We start from the raw sequence: 18,807 nt of genomic DNA on the forward strand, positions 1-18,807 counted from the left end.
GACAGGAGACTGGGGTTTGGAGTTGCATGTGTCGTTTGATCTACTGACACTGCCAAGGGCAACTACTGCTATTCCACTTCCTCCCGCTGCCCACCCTCAATCTCCTCCTTCTGCCTCTAGATTGCATAGAAGTCATGTTTAACGTGAAGAAGGGTTGGCTTCGACTACCTCTCGGACGTAGCACAGTGATCAGCAACGCCGTGGCCTCTGTTTACATCCAAAAAGGCATAGAATTTTGTAGTCGTTGAGGATCCTCTAGAGCTTACATGATCAGCCTTGGTCGTAAGCATGCCGAGGTCGTTGGTAGTGGATGGCGTTGTTTGACCTAGTCGACTTCGTCTTTCATCGGGCCTATCAGTGAGTGTAAGTGGTGCATCATATCACACGCCTCGCAGAACAGCTTGTGTTCAGCTATGCGCGGCGCCCTGGTAGAGCAAAGTCCTGTAATGTATACAAATTATCGAGAACGTCGGCCTCGACCTCTGTATTGCGAGACTTAGTACTTTCTCTATAATGCTCGCTCGGATAAGAGCTTGTCTAACGCGAAGGCCCAAATTCGTGTGCCCGTTAGAGAACGAAGAAACCGAATTCTCATTGACGCTGGGATAGTTATCTCGGTGAGCGAGCAAGCCAAGCTGACTTGGATAATTCTATGATTGGATTGCTTTCTCCGCGCTTGTCGCTTAGTGGTTGCTTCGATACAACAACTTGGATTTCGTTGTACCTAGCCATTCAATGCGGCAGAGGCATAATGCTGGTACTGGACATATACTACAATGCTTTGCGATACTCTAGGCAAATGATTCCTCGTGACGGCCAGCACAGCAGTCCAGCAAGTGGGTGCCTTGGATTGGTCTTTTATTTGACGATACATTTCAAGGACTACGGGTTTCGCGATGCGATGAAAGAGATTGAAACTTCTCGCCGAATGACTCATCTGCCTTTTAGCTGCAGATTGCTGTTGCCCTGTCATTCAACCTGTTCTGGGGAAGCGACACCCCGATCAATTTGCTGGAAGATAACAAATGTAAAGAGCGTTCCCGGCGACGTTCGGATAAAATCCGTCGTTTCCTTCGTTCATTGCTCGAAAGTGTTCCAGTGATTTCGTGAATTGCTTCGTATGTGACACGAACTTCATACGCCTCACTCTCCAAACCGATACAGACATCGCAAGCTATCCCCGCTTCCTCGGACAGGTGACAAAACTGGTCTTCTTGAGCTTCGTTCGCAAGTCTCATAATCGCGATGGCAGACGAAAGCACATCGGATCGTGTGCTTCGTGAGGTCAAGGCGGAGTTGGCCGGCACGCCATACTCCTTCAAGTCTGCACGCCTCCTCAGTGGAGGAACAACCAACTTCATCTTTCATGTGAAGCTGCTAGAGCCGCTGATCGATGGGACCGTCGAGGTAGCTGTCAAGCATGGCGAGGGCTTCGTCGCTCAGAGTCCCGATTTCAATCTCCCCACGTCAAGATGCGTGAGTCCCTATATCTTCGACCAGTAGAAAATCAATGGCTGACCTCATGCAGCGGATCGAAGAAAGCTGCTTGAAAGATATCTCAGCACTTCCACCATATACCGGAGGAAAGATCAGCGTGGCAACACCGAAGCTGTTCTACTTCAATGAGGAGACCAATACCCAGGTTCAAGCATACCAGCCAAGCCCCCTGAGCCTCAAGAACTATGCAAGCCAGTATCTCGCAGCCTCTAGTCTGGGAATATCAACTCTAGAGCCAGTCAAGTCGCAGTGCCTCGACATTGGAAAGGCGGTGGGTATGTGGCTTCGGTCATTCCATGACTGGAGTAACTCAAAAGAGCAGCTCAAGTTTCGCGATATTGCAGCAGGAAACAAGGAAATGCAAACACTGAAGCAATGGATGAATTATGAACGACTCCCCAATTCCATCACACGATATCCGGATATTCTGGGTGATTGTAATGATATCTTTGCAGACATCGTGGACAGCGTGAAGAGGGAGATGGTAGACGAGAAAGCCCTGCAGGTCATACACGGCGACTTCTGGACCGGAAAGTAAGCTGTTCCAAACACTTCCATTCCGATCATACTACTCACAATTCATTAGCATTCTTCTAGAGGGGAAACCTTGGGATGATGAGCATAACCGCCTTCTTGTTGTCGATTGGGAGATGTGCCAGCTTGCAGTCAAACCTCTTGATCTAGGCCAGATGATTGCGGAACTATACGAACTGAAGCTATACAAAGACATGGAAGCCGGAATCTGGTTTATCCAAGGTTTCGTCAGCGGCTACGGTGTAATGGATGCCGACTTTGCCTTCCGAACATTACTTCATGTTGCCGTCCATCTCATCGGGTTTGGCACAACAGTGCAGGGCTGGGGCACGCAAGACCAAGCGAAGGCAGTGGCATCTGAGGGAAGGGAAATTCTGAAGAATGCTTGGGCGAAGGACCGTGGATTCTTTGAGAAGCATCCCCTAGGCTGCATCTTTTCATGAGCTCGAATTGAGTTCATCTGGACGCTCTTTAGGATGGGATAAGTTACTTAGTTCCATATGATCAAATTTCATATTAGTCGACGCCAGCTTCATGATACGGTCAATGAGACATTAAATACAACATCCGGTGGCTATATAAAGCACTGGTTTCTTTTTTCAATACGGATGCTAGAACTTAGTTTTCCTGTGAGAGGAAGGTTGCGCATAAAAATTAGAAGGTGATGCTAGTTGCCCGGAGGATGATGACCCTGAAAATAACTCAAGATTGATTATTACAAATTGTCTATTTTCTGAGGTTTTAGGATACTTGTTTCGTGTGTTAACTTCAATAGACGTCGGGTAATCGTCGCGGGGGGGCAATGGAGAAAGACGAGATCGGGCCAAAAAATTTCAAACCACACACACCAAAGAAAGACTGAGTCTGAGTCAACTGTGGTGGCGGAACCTTACTCTCACTTTTCTCATCGACAACTAACTCCTGCACCAAACCTCTTGCACATTGGCCAGGTCAAAGCACAGGATACAATACTTATACTCGAGAACAGCTTGACTCGACTACTTTCAAACCGAATAACCCCATCTGAGCCCATCTCTAGTAGTCCGACGTCACTCATTGCGGCCCGACCCGCCATCATAAGCAGCAACATGGATCCTCGCCCATGCCGGCGATGCAAGACGCCGACCGTCTTGAAAGTGAGAAAGGATCCTCTTTGCGAGTAAGCGTCATCTAACTTGCATATGCTCCATGTCCAAGTTTCTACAGAGAGTTAACCAAAGCACACGCAGGACTTGCTATGAGCAGCACATTGTCCAAAGAGTCGTGAAGCGCCTCGCTCAGCCATACCGCGATGTCAAGGACAAGCTCGGCACCGCCCCCGACGCAAGAGCAAAGTACCTCCTCGGCCTCTCCCTCGGCCCTTCGTCGGCCTCCTTGGTCCAGGTGCTCGACAAGAACCTCCAGGGTCTTAAGGAGAAAAACCTGCGCGTCGCGTACGAGGTGCACGTCGTCCACATTGACACCGACCTGTCAAACGCCGCAGACGCCGCGACCTCATCGTCGGCAAGCCTGCTCTTTGAAAACTACAAAGAGCAGTTCCCCAATCTCTCGATGCAGATCGTCCCGCTGAGCGAAGCCCTCAAGCTGGACACGATAGACTGGTCCGTCCTTCCCGCCCTGCAGCCCGGCCTCGCGCCCGCGCAGCAGCTCAGCGGCCTCCTCGAGGCTCTGCCATCCGTCACGTCGCGGGTGGATATCTTGAGGCTCCTGGTGCGGAATCTGCTGCTGTCGCTGGCCGTGGAGAGGCAGTGCCACGCGCTGCTACTGGGGTGCACCACAACCGCCCTGGCCGAGCTCACACTCGCCGAGACGGCCAAGGGCCGCGGGTTCGCCGTGCCGTGGCAGGTCGCCGACGGTCCCGTTCCCGTCACGACGTTTTCTCGTGCTGGGGAGGAGCAGAGCGCGGAGGGCGGCGAGGAGGCTGTCCGAGGGAGGGAGAAGACGATGCTTCTAGTATACTACCTCCTTCGAGACGTTTTTAGGCGGGAGGTTATCACGTATGCGGGCCTGATACCGTCTTTGAAGGACCTCGCCCAGGGAGCGGGACCAAGCAGTAATGCTATTGTCTCGCACAAGGAGCTCAGCATTGAGGACGTTATGGCGCGGTACTTTGAGGAGGTGGAGGAGAGCTATCCCTCCGTCGTCGCCAACGTCGTTCGCACTAGCGGCAAATTGACACGAGAGAGCGATGGCGATGCGTGCGCGGTCTGCGGCATGGATGTAGATGCACAAGGAGATGCCCGATGGAAGGGTGAAATTGGAGAGGACATTGACGACAGCAGGAAGCGCACCGCAGGGAAACTATGTTATGGATGCGAACGGTCTATATATGGATAGATCGAAAAGAAAATGCGCGTTCAAAGCACCTCCGCCAGCCGGCCTGTCGGCGTGACCTTATTCTGCCTGACCACATTTCTAGCCAACCCCCCATATGTTCTCCAGAAGCCGATCCCCGGCTCGCGACATATCCACCCCGTCTACCCAGCTCGTTTTTAACTCCATATATGCAAGGAACGCTGATATAATAGGTACAAGATCAGTGGTTGATCATGGGGTTTGGATGGTAGCCGAAGGCAGGATGCGGTCTTCAAGCTTCCTCATCAGCTTGTTTGTCTGTTCCGCTAGGGTCAGGGTAAGGATGGTGTGGGGGAGGATTCTAGCCAAGTGAGGCAGGAAACCCTTGTAAATAGCCAAGAAGCCTTCAGTGCGGACAGTCTTGGCCAGGCAGTCAAAGACGCCCTTGTACAGGTTTCCGTTTTGGTTGTACAGGCGAGACATGATGGTGTCTGCCATGAGGATTAGTACACGAGGATATTCACGCAAATCGCAGGCTGAAACTTACCAGGAGGATGCATCACGCAGCAAACGACGAAACCACTGACGGTACTGCTAGCAAGGTGCAGAGGCAGACCCTCTTCCATACCCAAGTGGCGGACCAGTCTCCGCTTGGCGAAGAAGTAGGTAGGAAGTTGCACGGAGCTACCGAAACCCGTTCTGATCATGGCCGCACCAACACCACGGTAGAGTCCCCGAATGCCTTCGGCGCCGTAGATTGAGGTCATACCGTTCCAGGCATTGCGGTACTTGTGTTGTGTGCCGGTGGGCATGAAGGGAGAGTAGCTCTGTAACCGTGTCTTCACAAGGAAGAAAGGGCTGCCGGCGGCGGCACCCATGATGCCTGATCCAGCACCGCAAGCCATGTTGATGCCGAGGCTTTGTGTCTTGCCGTCCTTGAAGATAAGAGTCGACAGGGTTTCGCGCATAGGCTCGTAGAATCCAAGACGACATCCGTTCAGCAGGACCTGGTAGATGTATGCGCAGCCGATACCGCGGTAGATTCCTTTCACGCCCTCATTGCGCACGATAACAGAGACACCCTGCAGAGGGCCTCTGTACTGATGCGGCTGGTGTCCCTTGTCCTTCAATTCTCCTTGCAACTGCATTCTGCACACGTCGGGGGGAGGGGTCAGCGCGTTGCCGGCGGCAGGGAGCGGGGAAGCAGCGAGCGTCGTCGCTATCAGACGCACCGGATCTTGACAGTCTCGAAGGGATGCGTGGCCGTTACAGCGCCGCAGGCGGCAATGCCGCCGGCGATGAAGGCGCTGTTGCGAAGGTTAGCTTCGCTGGTCTTGCGGATGCCGAACTGCGGGCCATGACTTGCCCAAGGGTTGTTGACATTGTGTCAATTGGTCTTGTCGCAGAGATAAGAATGAAATGGGTATCGGTATGTCTAAGATGCTGGTGATTTGTGGTCGCGAATCCTATGATAATCGGGTTTCGTTTGGAAGGAGAGAGAGGAAAAAGAGTGACACCGCGATCTCGGAATGCTAGTACCTAGAATGACGGAACAGCGCGGGTCAGCAACATTGACGTCGTGGCAAGTCGATAGCCAGTCAACATCGACAAATGCAAATTGCTGGGCAGATTCTTACATAGCCTACTCGTCGACAACCCGTTCGCCGTAATGCGCGCAACTCGAGAGAGGAAGTTGGCGATATGACTGAGATGTGGTTTGAGTTCCCTCGGGCTGGCACTGGGTTGACGTGACTGGATTGACTCTTTTACCGGGGCTACAGGTCTACAGGTCTCTCAGTAAGCTCCGCGCGCGGAAGAGAAATTGGGATTTTTCTTGCTCAAAGTCAATATGGCCGTGGATAGCCATTGCCGATCCCGGCGTCTGTAGGTCCCAATTGGCAGGGTTCGCGGGCCACAGCGGCCTAAGTCGGTATTCGGTACCCCAGACCCTGACCAAAAACATGGGCGTCAATTTAGCTGGCCCATTGCTGGGACGTCAGTTTCCAATGCGAAGTCGCGCTTTGTCAACGATGGGAGGCTGTAATTGCAAGGTGTGGCTGAGTATCTTTCCCAGACACGCCAGGGGTGGTGCAAAAATTTGTGGCGCGGTAAGGTAAGCTCTCCCATCACCACAACCCCGCGAAACTGAATTGGGGAAGCTCTTTGGCATCCTTCAGTCGCATCGCATGACAAAACGCGGTCTGATTTCTCGTCCACATATTCATACCTGCAACCTGAGGACGACCACACTTGTTCACTTTCATCTTAAAGGAACTTGCCGAACTTCGCCGCACAACCTCAAATTTCTTCCTGCGACGAGAACAAGGTCTGCTCACGGCTCGCGACAGCACCAATTGAGGCGTCAGCCAGTAAAGCTCTCGGAATCCCGAAAGAGCCCATCATGGCTTCGACGCCTATGGATTTGGACCATCGCGAGTCGACCCCAGCCAATGGAAATTCGCTCAACATCACGCGGTCTCTGGCGACCAACAATACTACCCCGTTGAGCGAAGCCATATCGTCATTTCGCCCAACAAAGGCAAGGAGTGCCCAAAAACCGTATTGGGAGCTCTCTAACTGACTGGTTCTCAGCTTTTCAAGAGGCAAGACATCAAGGATGGCCGTCCGCAACCACACGTGCTGTCGCTCGACTTCGATGATCCGGGCGAGCTTCTCATGACCTCCGAGAGCGACGAGACAATTCAGATTTATAGCGTCAAGGAGGGTATACACAAGAAGAACTTGCTGAGCAAGAAGTATGGCGTCAAGCTGGCAAAGTTCACACATACGAGCTCCAGCATCATCTACGCAAGTACGAAGCAAAACGGTAGGCGCTCTTACGCTCAAACCGACGTACATTGGCTAACACCTACCAGATCAGATCCGATATCTGGCTACCCACGACAATTCCTTCATCCGATACTTTGAGGGCCACGAAAAGAGCGTCACAGATATTGCCATACACCCAGGCGCTGATAACTTCATCTCTTGTAGCCAAGACAATACCGTGCGCCTTTGGAATATTTCGACGAAGCAATGGTGCGGCCAACTGAACCTCAACTCTCCATATCTCACCGCATACGATCCGTCGGGGCAGACTTTTGCTGTCGCGTGTACGAACAGCGGAAGTGTTTTGCTATATGACTGCCGCAACTACGACAAGGCGCCATTTGCGACCTTCGATGTTGTCGACGCCGGCAGACACGTGGACTCTCAGTTCGTAGTCAGGGGTTGGACAAAGCTGGAATTCTCGAACGACGGCAAGCATATACTCGTGGGTACTCGCGGCCCCGGTCACTTCGTACTCGATGCTTTCGACGGGAGCTTAAAGGCGTATCTGCGTAAGCCCGAGGGCGGAACCGGGCGGCTGGCGGCTGGCGAGACATCAAGCACTATCAATGGCAGTATGCTGAAGACGGACCAGCCCACAATCGAGAGCAGCGGTGATTGCTGCTTCTCTGTGGACGGCCGTTACGTTCTGAGCGGTGGTCCAAAGGATGTCCTGGTCTGGGATATCTTGACACCGCCCCAGAACGAGAACAAGACCCACGATGCTACCTGGGTATTGGAGGAAAAGCGAGAGGCGGCGGTGTTGGCATTCAACCCGCGGTACAACTTTTTTGCGACGGCAGATCAAGATGTGATGTTCTGGGTACCCGATCCTCATGCATGAAGGGGTTGGAACACCAATGTAGGAAATTTAGAAGCTGCGAAATGGCGGTCTGGGGAGTTCAATTACTTTCGGAGTTTAGGATACGAGATACCCAAGCCATTGAAAAAAAGTCGACATGAATGGATTGTGTGGGACCCTAGGAAGTCTCTGGTTCTGAACTTGTCTTGGAAATATGCATATTAGGATTGTGAAGTGTTAGAGCTTGGGGTAATAGTCCCAAGTGTGCGGCTTAAACTTGCCCCTCGCCAGGCATGCAAGGTCGGGGTACCTCAACTTGGGATGGCCGAACCCCACCAAAATTGCATCCTCCACCCAAGCCAGGCTACTTTCACGACACCAAACGTCACCCCGACCACCACGGCGCGCATGACACCCTAGCGAACACTCGTCGAACCTACCTGCTCAAGAGACTCGAACCGCCATTGCTTAGCCACTCATCCATCGACGACACCCCCCACGAGGGCGCATCCAGACCGAACCACCGCGCAAGGCCGTCGCCTTTTCTCCTCTCCCCCACCCCCGTCACCACCATCACATCGCAATGCCGACCTACAAGACCAGCCAGGAATGGCTGGAGCAGTCCTCTCTGCTCCTCCAGGCCCGCCCGACGACCGTAAGTCCGTCTTCATGCTCACCCATTCGACAACCTTGAACGACGGGAAACGTAGTAGCTAACCTCCAGCGCAACCCCAAAACAGACTAGAATCACAACAAAGTACTCCATCAAAGCAGTCAAACCCCGAAAGACCAAGACCTCGGAGGATGCCGCCGCCGCCGCACCCGCAGAAGACGCAACAATGACCGACGCCAAACCCCCGCGCGGCTCCCTCGTCATAAAGACCTTCGACCCGGTCAGCGGCGTCGCCCTCAAATACCGCACCACGAAGGCTGCCGAGGTCTCTCGCCTCATCACCTGCCTCGGCGCCCTGGGCCGCACAATGTCCACCTCGAAACCGGCAACGTTGGATGCCACCGCGCCCAAGGACGAGCCAATGGCCGACGCAGGCGGGGAGGACACGCCGGCGGGCGGCGCGGCGACGCCTGTGGAGAAACCCCAGGCTGCTGCTGGAGGTGGAGGTGCTGGTGGAAAGAAGAAGAAGAAGGGCAAGAAATGAGGATCGGGATTGGGTCAGTGCTGGGGTGGTCAACCAGGAGTGCGAGATGCGATGCTGCTCGTGGGTAGAAGACGAGGTTGATGCTGATATGTTGGGCGAGGTGTGGTCAGCACATACATCATGGAGAAAAAAAATCACTAGTCGAAAGGGTCTCAAAGAGTCTTGCAGAAGCTTACTCGCATACATCAGGAGGACTTAGGACGAATTATAGGAGCAAATCTCAACAAAGTGGCAACAACGCAAGCACATAAGCTCAACAGAAGCCACCGGTGGAGGACATTGCAACACATCACAAAAGAGGAACGTTTGGTCGTTGTTATGTCATATGCGATTACTAAAAGAGAATCACTGCGGTACATTATCCATCAAAGACATTCATGCCCCATTTTCCACAGTCATCCAACCAACCCTTGGGAACCTCCAACTCCCTTAAAATGATCCCCGCCAACGCCATGTATGTACGAAAAGGGAAAACAGCTCTAAAACCTCAGCTCAGGTGAGGGGAGGGGGTTTGAGTGTGGCGTGTGAAAAGACGCTCTGGCAAACACCATGCGTGTGCAATGTACAAGGGTATATGAGGGAAAAGGAAACAACAGAAACTTCAGGCGCTCGAAGATGATTTAGAAGTCCTCATCGAAAGCGAAGTCTCCGCCATTCTCTCCCTCAACCTTGGTCTCTTCTTGTGCCTTCTTGGTGCTGTTGAGCACACCAGCCTTCTGGTAATCGGCTACACGCTTCTCGAAGAAGTTGGTCTTGCCACCAAGGGAGATGTTCTCCATGAAGTCGAAGGGGTTGGAAGACTTGTACACCTTGTCGTTGCCAAGGGCGACCAGGAGGCGATCAGCCACGAACTCAATGTACTGCTTCATCAAGTTGGAGTTCATGCCGAGAAGAGCGCAGGGCAGAGCCTCAGTGAGGAACTCCTGCTCAATCTTGACGGCATCGACAATGATGTCCTCAATGACCTGCTTGTTGGGGCGGTGCTTGAGGTGAGAGTACAAGAGGCAGGCAAAGTCGGTGTGCAGGCCCTCGTCACGGGAGATAAGCTCGTTGGAGAAGGTCAGACCGGGCATGAGGCCACGCTTCTTGAGCCAGAAGATGGAGGCAAAGGCACCGCTGAAGAAGATACCCTCGACAGCGGCGAAAGCAACCAGACGCTGAGCGAAGGAGGAGTTCTCATCGCTGATCCACTTCAGGGCCCAGTCAGCCTTCTTGCGAATGGCAGGGACTGTGATGCGAGTTAGCGATGCGGTCATGTAGGTGCGGGCTTTGTTAACATACTGGTGTCAATAGCGTTGAAGAGGTACGTGCGCTGCGCAGGCTCCTTGATGTAGGTGTCGATGAGGAGGGAGTAGGTCTCAGAGTGGATGTTCTCCATCATGATCTGGAAGCCGTAGAAGCAACGAGCCTCGGGGACCTGGACCTCGCCGGAGAAACGCTCAACGAGGTTCTCGTTGACTATGCCGTCCGATGCGGCGAAGAAGGCAAGAATGTGAGAGATGAAGTACTTCTCATCATCATTGATCTTGTTGTTCCAGTCGTGGAGATCCTTGGAGAGATCAATTTCCTCAGCGGTCCAGAAGGAAGCCTCGGCCTTCTTGTACATTTGCCAGATCTGGGAGTCGAGAGTTAGTCATGGTCCACCGAGGAAACCACTTTACGCGTCTTGCGACGCGTTCACATACCTCATGGTACTTGATGGGGAAGAGGACGAAGCGCTGGCCGTTCTCCTGGAGGAGAGGCTCATCCTTCTCCTGCTCCTTGATGCCGGGAGCGATGACAATCTTGTTCTCGTTCTTGATAACTTCTTGTGTGGGCTTTGTCTGAACTTCGGTGTTCTCGGTTGCGGTGGTAACGTCGGATGTGAGGGGCTGGTTCTCCTTGTCGGCGGGGTTGAAGTTGAGCTTCTTGACAGGAGACTCCATCTTGAAGGAGTCGAGAGCAGCAGCGGCCTGGAGAAATGGTTGTTAGCGATTGCGAGTGCAGAAAGCGCGTGGGCCAGAGTCAAGCTCGGCTGAACTGAGTGGTGACGTTTACTTACCTGCTTGGACGGAGTGACTTCGATAGACATGGCGGAAGTGTGTGAAATGCGGCGGGAGAAGAAGAATGAGGGCGATTGAATGCAAGAAGGGGAAGACAAGACTTTGGAAGAAGTAATTGAGGGCGTAAATCTGTCTTGGGTTGTGGTGATGTCGTGATTGGGAGTGAAGAAGATGTCTGTTGATGGTAGGGGAACTCTGGAAAGGCAGAGTTTATGTAGCGGGCAAGCAGCACCGAGCGCTAGGTAGTGGGACGCGTTGAGCACAGGGCAGGGATACTCGCGTTTTCGTGTTTTCTACGGAGTAAGTACTTGGGTACCTCGAGCTTCGTACCTTTTTCGCAGGTGGCTGTGGAAGCTGGCCTGATTGCCCAGAGCACTTAAAGCTGAATTCACGCGCCGTCAATTCCCCTCCACCCCACTAAAAAGCGCGTCTTCCAGGGGCATCGCCGGCGCGTTTCGTTCCAAAGTGGAAGGATCCTGTCTCGCTTTTCACCTTTCCACTTGCAGACCCTGCAAAGTGTCCAAGACCTGGCGCAGAAAAGTCTACCGAATGTGGTCCCAAACGGAACATGCCAGGCCCAGCCCTCTTTTTTTGGTCCTTTTTTCCCTCTTCAACATGCTCATCATTTATAAGTTGGGTCGAGCTACGACGCCGAAGTGGCCGCTTGCGTTCCACCCCCGGCACGCCAACCAGGCAACACGATGTCATGACCGGGAAACCAGAGCAAGCTCTGTCCGGAGACTCGAGAGCTTCGGCCGAGCCACACACGTTCCATATATCCCATTCCCGCCTACAAGCCCCATCTCCCGGCCCTGTACACGCTTTTTTGAGCTGTATCCGTCCTCGGCGTTACGACTCGACGCGTTCCATGCCCATCTTTCCCCTAGGTACTTCGATGTCAGGTATCAGATCAGATCTGATAAACTGAACACGTCCTAGCTCCAGCTTCAGTGGAACCTAAGTGGCCCATCCAAGACTCATTAGCTATGTAATCTCGTCTAAGCATCGACAAATCCTGACTGTATGACTCTCGGCTGCGGGTCGACGCGTTGGAAGCGGACAAGCGGAATTACCATCACCAGTCTGATCGTCAAATTGACCGTTGGCACGGACACCGATTTTCGGATTCCCATCCAGATCCAAACAGTTCATGTGTCACGTACACGTCAACTCTTTGCAAGGCCTCGATTTTGCTAGTGAACCGTATTAAACATCCGACAGCTCAACTAAAGCAGCGTGGGTATGTAAAAGAAAAGGTATCGTGTCATGTTCATCTTCTTCGTCCAAGTCTTCGTAAAACAAGCATCAAATGCCAGACAGACCAAGTGTCCGTCGCCTTTTGACCATCCATGGGCTACGCGCAAACGCTAAGCGTGCTCTCCAACCCCCGCGAATCTCGACAGATAATTCCTTGTGTCGTCATCGCCAATTTTGATGCTCAACTCTTCTGCCTAAGAAGGAATGCCTTGAGCAGCCGATAATCTACCTCAGCGACGCGATTGACGAGCAGGTCTGTCTCTGGGATCGCGAGCCGCCTCAACGTCGTCATCAACCCTCGGGCGGCCTCCAAAACCGAACCAGCCTCGGCCGCCGGAACGCTCCTCTTTGACTGCAGCGGCGGCTGGAGCAGTTGGAGCGCGTTCATGGCGGCCTGCTGACATGTGTCCATTGCGAGAAGGCTCACGGCTGACGTATTCGGGCGGGGTGCGGTCGCCTTGCAAGCGATCCCATTCATCTGCCTCACTCGGGTCAATAGCAGGAATGGGAGCTCCGCTACGCTTCAGGTTCTTCTTTCCCTTCTCGCGAAGATGCTCCTCGAGAAGAATGGCGTTCTTGGTGTTGGCGCGAAAAGCAGCATCGGCGATGTCGCCCACGAATGGCACCAGGCCAATGACGAAATCGACAATGATGTTGAACATCATCTGGGATTTGACTGAATTTGGGAGTCCACCTTCGACCTTAGAGCAGGTTCTGAACACCATCATGGCCATGAAAGCATCGAGAACATCACCAACACTACAGCCAACATGATGTTAGTCGTCGTCTTGTCGATAAGCCGAATGGGGACTGTGGGGGTGATGCAGCAGCAGGGGAGGACAGGAGGCACTTACGCAGGAACTAAGCCGATGACGCTACCCCATCCAAATTTCACACCACAGCAGCTGAAAAGCGACTGATCGAGACGGTAGGCTCTTCTCTTGACTTTGGTCAAAACCTCGCCATCTTGCTTGGAAAGACCAGGCGGCAAGGCCTTTCTGCGCTTCTTGACCTTGCCGTTGGGTGTACCATCAAGCCTGGTGGCGGGGACACTTTCAAAATAAGGGTCCTGGTGATGAGGTCAGTACAATCTATTCGTGGATCCATAATCTCGCGGGTGAGCGCAGGGCCCAGATGGAAAAAGGTAACATACCTCGCGGCCAAATTTGTTTTCAACCTTCTCAGCAAGAATCTTCTTGCTGACCCACTTGGCGATGAGACTGGCCATGTTTGCAGTTGTATCGTTGGCGAAGTGCCGGACCGGTAGGTTGTGGGTGAGTGCCGGATTACGAAGAACGGTGTTTCCCAGTCACTGGTAGTGATGAGTGGCGCACTGAGACAGAGACACGCTTGTCGGGACCGTTGGTAACAAGGCCTTTCGCAACGCGGTCCTGTGAGCTCTTGGCGTAGGTTGAGGTAAGAATACCTGAGCAAGCTGGTAGGTAGTCCTGAATGTAAGGTTGTCAAAGGTCAAGAGATTCCAAGACGGCTGCGGCAACCGAGCGAGAGGAACGGCCTTGGTGATATAAGTAGGTGTTGAGAGACAAGCTGGGAAGCTGGCTGGCAGGGTCCGAGTTGCCAAGGTATGGTAAGGTATGGGTTGTATGGGTAGTATGGTAGATCAAGTTGCCTCTTGTGCTCATTACACACTACGTAGGTCAGGTTGTAGCTAAGTTACAAGAGGCTGGTCCCTTGGACGCTTGTTTTCCCCCGCGGGCGCCCAGAATTCCTGTTTTGACAAGTCAGGGGACCAGACTACCATCATGATGTAATTTTGTCGGTCACTGCACGCCAATGCACTTGCCTCAGTTCCGAGAGGCCTCTTCAGTGGGGTCTGAGCAGGCTAGACCGCAGTCGTTTCACATCATGCTGCAGCGGCCAGCTGGCTGGTCACCAATGAGCGTGCGCCGCGACTGGTCTTCAATGGCCCTGAATTGCATGTAATGCAGCACACTTTGAGAAGCTGCCAGCAGACTCAGCAGTGAAAGCGTTCGGCACGACCAGCCACGCAAGTGTGGCAAGTGATGTACGTGCACAGCCATACCGTGGCTGTGTATTGTCCAGAATCTTCAAAGTTCGCCCCTTGTATCAAGGAAGCTCCCACCTCTCGGGTGCATTCCATCAAGAGAAAATTGTCATAGGATGAAAGGCCATTGAGGGAGCTTGCCTGTTGGCCTCCATGCTTAATTCATTCAGCAGTTGAGGCAACATATAGCTGACAGGGACCAGTCGAGACCGGATGGAAGCGAGGTGTTGATCTGATGTGGTTGACAAGCTGGAGAGACGGGCTGTGTCATGGTACCTAGTTTGGCAGCAAGCTCTATGCGCACTGTAGCCATCGCTGGATTGGACGCGTGATGGGACAGTGCGCTGTTTGACGCGTGCGGAGCTGGGGAAGTCGCACCCAATCATGAGCTCGCTAAGCAGTTTGCGAGCACGGCATCTGCCACGTCCAGTCAGGCGCCTCGAGGAACGGGTCAACGGGTAGGTATGCCAGCTACCTTACGGAGTACGCTGTACCTTACCTACCTTACCTTAGCTGCCTGACGTTGCAGTATCTGCCATCGTCAACAAAGACGTGCAGTGCCCGTCACTACTCCGCATCCTACCTCGCCCAAACTCCAAATCATCACCACATCCGAGAGGCCGCTTGTCAGCGCATCCGCTCCAAACAATAAACACGCCGCATCCCTGGGAAGCCACGCCTGTCCTACAACTCCATCCACCTTAATCCGCTGAATTGCCCGTCGCTGCCGATTCTCGTTGCAGCACGCGCATTCCGGTCGCAAGCGGAAAGCTTCGAGCCCGACCGAACCCCAAGCCTCTCCTTCCGTACCATGCAACAGCTCCTCATCTCGACCTCAACACAGACTCATTGCCAGGAGCATTTCGTCACCTTCACTCCCTCACCAGGTACACCCGACTAAAATAGAGACATCGTCCCTAGGACATGTTATTAGCCATCGCGCAACATGGCCGAAGAAAAGATGCAGTTAGAAGATTGTTGGTTGCCCCACACCTTGGAAGATACACGGCGATAGCTACTCAGCCTTGCGCCATCAACTCATGACAGTTGCTGCGGCAGGACTAACAGTACATAGGGTTGGACGATCTATGTGTCCGATTTATCATCAACCTACCTGAAGAAGACCTGTCGTCCGTTGCTCGCATCTGCTTCCAAATAGAGGAGGCACAATGGTTCTACGAAGACTTCGTCCGGCCCCTTGACCCCACGCTTCCTTCAATGACACTTCGAAGTTTCAGTCTTCGGATTTTCCAACATTGTCCCTTACTAGCTCCGTTTTCGGTCGAAAATCATACAAAGGCTTTTGAGGAGTTCTTGCAGTATAAGACTCGAGTACCTGTGAGGGGAGCCATCATGCTCAATGAGGCTATGGACTCGACAATTTTGGTCAAAGGCTGGAAGAAGGGCGCCAACTGGAGTTTCCCTCGTGGAAAGATCAACAAGGACGAAGACGACCTTGAGTGCGCCGTTCGTGAGGTATACGAGGAGACAGGGTATGATTTGCATGCTGCTGGCCTGGTTCCCAAAAACAGAGAAGACGTCAAGTATATCGAGGTCACCATGAGAGAGCAGCAGTTGAGGCTCTACGTCTTCCGCGACGTACCGATGGACACTCACTTTGAGCCACGGACGAGGAAGGAGATCAGCAAGATTCAGTGGTACAAACTATCCGAGCTACCCGCTTTTCGAAAGAAAGGGAACCAACCTCAGAACGAGGCCGCCGCCGCCGCCAATGCGAACAAATTTTACATGGTTGCGCCCTTTCTGGTTCCTTTGAAGAAATGGGTCGTGCAGCAAAAGAGAAAAGATGCTGTCAAGGCTGCCAACGAGGCGCACTTCAACCCGTACTCTCTTCACGAGGAGCCTGTCACTGAAGACGAAGTTTGGCAAACCGAACCCGCGACTGATGTATCGACTCGGACGCCAGGTCTTGATACTCTGGAAGGTGCAACACAGGAATTGCAGCGTCTGTTAAAGGTCCATCCGACGGCAGCACAAGCAACATCGAAGCCAGCTTCTCCGGATATTGGAGCAGACAAGGGCGCATCGCTGCTCGCTATCCTGCAGGCCAAGAATCAAGCAGTCGCCCAAGGGGTTCCAGTCTCGCAGCTCCCTCATACGCCTCTCGATCACACTATTAGGCAGGCTCCACAGCCTCAAAGTCCTCATGGCCAACATCACCCTCAGCAACGGGCACCGCTGGCGAGTTATCAAGCTCCGCCGGCTTTCCCCATCGGTCCAGATGGGACACCACAAGCCTGGGCTTTTCAGCAGCCCGGCTCGGCTCATCCTCAAGCTAGGCAGTACGGCCCTTCGATGATGGGCGGCCCTGCTCAACTGCCACAGCCACCCCTGAGGCACCCTCAACCATTGCCGCCTCAAGCTCAAAAGATTCTGCTGAACCGAAACGCATTTGCCGACGGCACACCCCCGCCGCCCCCTCAACACGCACAGGGGACTGTCAGCCAAACCATGGCGAATGCTCAGTACCAACCAGCACAGTTCCAGCAGCAAGGCCAGAACATGATGTATCAGCCCAAGCCGCCTAGCAGTCACCTCTCCAATCACTCTATGGCGCTCTTGGGAGTGCTCAAGTCGGACACAAGAACAGCTAGTCCAGATAAGGCTCGTCAGGCAAACCAGCAGCCCTACGGATCCGCGTCTCAGGGGCAGGGTCAGTGGCCAATCGGACTCCATGGAAATGGAGCTCCTCAGTATCCTCAGTCGCCTAACATGTCGGGGGCAGGCGTAGCACACCCCCAGGGAAGTCCATCCATGAGGGCCCAGCAGCCTGTCGATCCTGCGCATCGGTCTGCTCTCCTTTCCATGTTCAAGAACCCTGAAGTCAGCTCCCCACCTGCCAACCAACCCGTCGAACTGCCCGGAACTACAGCTAGCGCTGCTCTATTGAAGGGCATATCGACCGTAAAGGCTAGCAACCAGGAGGTTCCCAGTCCCGTGTTCCGTGGAGTTCAGCCAGCTTCAAGCAGTCCTCTCAGCAGGCCACCTCAAAGCGCTTCAGATCCGACGTCTCAGGTACCCTTTCAAGCGCTGTCGCTCCAGTCTCAACTCGGCAGACAAGAGCACAGAAGCCCTCAGACTATTGGGGGTTATAGTCCGAGAACGATGGAGAACAGAGGTCTCTATCATCAAGCTGCGAACAACAACTCCGCCATATACAACAATCACTCGCCCCAGATGCACTCGAATCAGATCCTCCAGAGGGCCGAGAACATGAGCAAACCTGTTGGCCCTCGTGCGCCTGCTTTAGCCTCGGTTTTCGGGGTCGACAAGCCAGCCAGTTTGGCCAGCCCGCCGTCAGCATCCGCTCTCCCGGCACCTGCTGGGCTGCAGCAGAAATCACAGATGCCCCCCGAACAGAGGCAGAAGCTTCTATCGCTTTTTGGCAAGCCTCAGTCGCCGAGCCCCGGGCCTGGCTTTGCTCTCGAGGATAAGGGAAAGGCCAGAGAGATGATGGCTCCGGACGGGAGTATGCGATCACGTGTGGCTTCTCTGGCCTCTGCAAGCGGCCAGGGTGCCCCGGAGAGCCTGTCAGAGTCTCGTCGCGGCAGTCAGACGCCGATTTCTCCTGCCGACCGAAGCTTTCTGCTTGGCTATTTGGCATCAGTTGCGAATAACGGCAAGTAGGCCTCAATGCCTCGATGCCTCGATTGAACGATATGGGGGGTGACCGGGTGAAGAGGAATACAGGAGTTGACCGCGCGATTTTTCTGGGGTTCACGCTTGATTTGTGTTTCGTAATTCTTTTGCTTTCGGTGTTGCATTGCGACGGGTTGATGGGATTCCAAACGCTTTTTTTTAAGGTGGCAAAGCATTGCTTGGGGGAGAAGGGCTAAGGTGCAGGATGGGATATCGAGGCAGGAAAACTATACCCTGGGACACACCTCATTTACCAGTTTCGCAACAGTCATTGGGTCCAATGCTTCAGATATTAAATAAGCCACGTTGTCTTAAAAATCCACACGGTGATGCTCGAGGTGACGGAGAAGCACTGGGTACCAGCCAGCGTTGATATATGGGCTCACCTTTCAGACCCCGCCCCCGCGCAATCCCACGTGGCTGTCTTCCCGTTCCCAGCCATGCACCGTGGCGTGACATTCGAGAGCGGCCCGCACCGGTCTACTTGTCCAGCTGGACTGGCATTATAGTACCTCAAGCTAGGTTGTCAAGTATGCTTTCATTACCTGGGTCCAAAAGTGGCCTGATACTGCGTGAGACGGTTCTCTGGTCCTCTATTTCGCTTATTTGCCCCTTCACCTCTCTCGGTATAGGCCACCGGAGCAATGGGAATAGCCCAACAGAAGCCTGCTTTGAGACGTCTGGGGCGAGATACACCGAGCTGGGTTA

At 53.5% G+C, this 18,807-nt stretch overlaps 8 protein-coding genes across 8 annotated transcripts; 5 read left to right on the top strand and 3 right to left on the bottom strand.

Annotated features, from left to right (window-relative positions):
* Positions 1–1,472: 1,472 nt before the first annotated feature.
* On the top strand, positions 1,473–2,035 carry N0V96_008616 (uncharacterized protein; the record flags this gene model as incomplete). Its single annotated transcript, XM_065758398.1, has 2 exons — positions 1,473–1,476; positions 1,563–2,035. The coding sequence occupies 2 exons, from the start codon at positions 1,473–1,475 to the stop codon at positions 2,033–2,035; spliced, it is 477 nt and encodes a 158-aa protein (XP_065613153.1).
* Positions 2,036–3,219: 1,184 nt separating this feature from the next.
* Positions 3,220–4,368, top strand: CTU2 (Cytoplasmic tRNA 2-thiolation protein 2; the record flags this gene model as incomplete). The annotated part of the gene is made up of 2 exons (XM_065758399.1): positions 3,220–3,227; positions 3,261–4,368. The coding sequence occupies 2 exons, from the start codon at positions 3,220–3,222 to the stop codon at positions 4,366–4,368; spliced, it is 1,116 nt and encodes a 371-aa protein (XP_065613154.1).
* Positions 4,369–4,578: 210 nt separating this feature from the next.
* On the bottom strand, positions 4,579–5,474 carry OAC1 (Mitochondrial oxaloacetate carrier protein; the record flags this gene model as incomplete). Its single annotated transcript, XM_053197904.2, has 2 exons — positions 4,579–4,817; positions 4,874–5,474. The coding sequence occupies 2 exons, from the start codon at positions 5,472–5,474 to the stop codon at positions 4,579–4,581; spliced, it is 840 nt and encodes a 279-aa protein (XP_053044692.2).
* A 1,469-nt stretch (positions 5,475–6,943) lies between these two features.
* Positions 6,944–7,999, top strand: N0V96_008619 (uncharacterized protein; the record flags this gene model as incomplete). Its single annotated transcript, XM_065758400.1, has 2 exons — positions 6,944–6,949; positions 7,208–7,999. The coding sequence occupies 2 exons, from the start codon at positions 6,944–6,946 to the stop codon at positions 7,997–7,999; spliced, it is 798 nt and encodes a 265-aa protein (XP_065613155.1).
* A 541-nt stretch (positions 8,000–8,540) lies between these two features.
* Positions 8,541–9,114, top strand: N0V96_008620 (uncharacterized protein; the record flags this gene model as incomplete). The annotated part of the gene is made up of 2 exons (XM_065758401.1): positions 8,541–8,612; positions 8,716–9,114. 2 exons carry the CDS (start codon positions 8,541–8,543, stop codon positions 9,112–9,114), a joined length of 471 nt encoding a protein of 156 aa, XP_065613156.1.
* A 620-nt stretch (positions 9,115–9,734) lies between these two features.
* On the bottom strand, positions 9,735–11,185 carry RNR2 (Ribonucleotide-diphosphate reductase (RNR), small subunit; the record flags this gene model as incomplete). Its single annotated transcript, XM_053197907.1, has 4 exons — positions 9,735–10,342; positions 10,396–10,729; positions 10,800–11,066; positions 11,156–11,185. 4 exons carry the CDS (start codon positions 11,183–11,185, stop codon positions 9,735–9,737), a joined length of 1,239 nt encoding a protein of 412 aa, XP_053044695.1.
* Positions 11,186–12,643: 1,458 nt separating this feature from the next.
* Positions 12,644–13,379, bottom strand: N0V96_008622 (uncharacterized protein; the record flags this gene model as incomplete). The annotated part of the gene is made up of 2 exons (XM_065758402.1): positions 12,644–13,172; positions 13,372–13,379. The coding sequence occupies 2 exons, from the start codon at positions 13,377–13,379 to the stop codon at positions 12,644–12,646; spliced, it is 537 nt and encodes a 178-aa protein (XP_065613157.1).
* Positions 13,380–15,792: 2,413 nt separating this feature from the next.
* Positions 15,793–18,087, top strand: DCP2 (mRNA-decapping enzyme subunit 2; the record flags this gene model as incomplete). The annotated part of the gene is made up of 1 exon (XM_053197909.1): positions 15,793–18,087. The coding sequence occupies one exon, from the start codon at positions 15,793–15,795 to the stop codon at positions 18,085–18,087; it is 2,295 nt and encodes a 764-aa protein (XP_053044697.1).
* Positions 18,088–18,807: the final 720 nt, after the last annotated feature.

This window comes from Colletotrichum fioriniae, assembly GCF_027942845.1.
Source record: "Colletotrichum fioriniae strain IMI 355084 chromosome Unknown scaffold_10, whole genome shotgun sequence".
NCBI lineage: Eukaryota > Fungi > Ascomycota > Sordariomycetes > Glomerellales > Glomerellaceae > Colletotrichum > Colletotrichum fioriniae.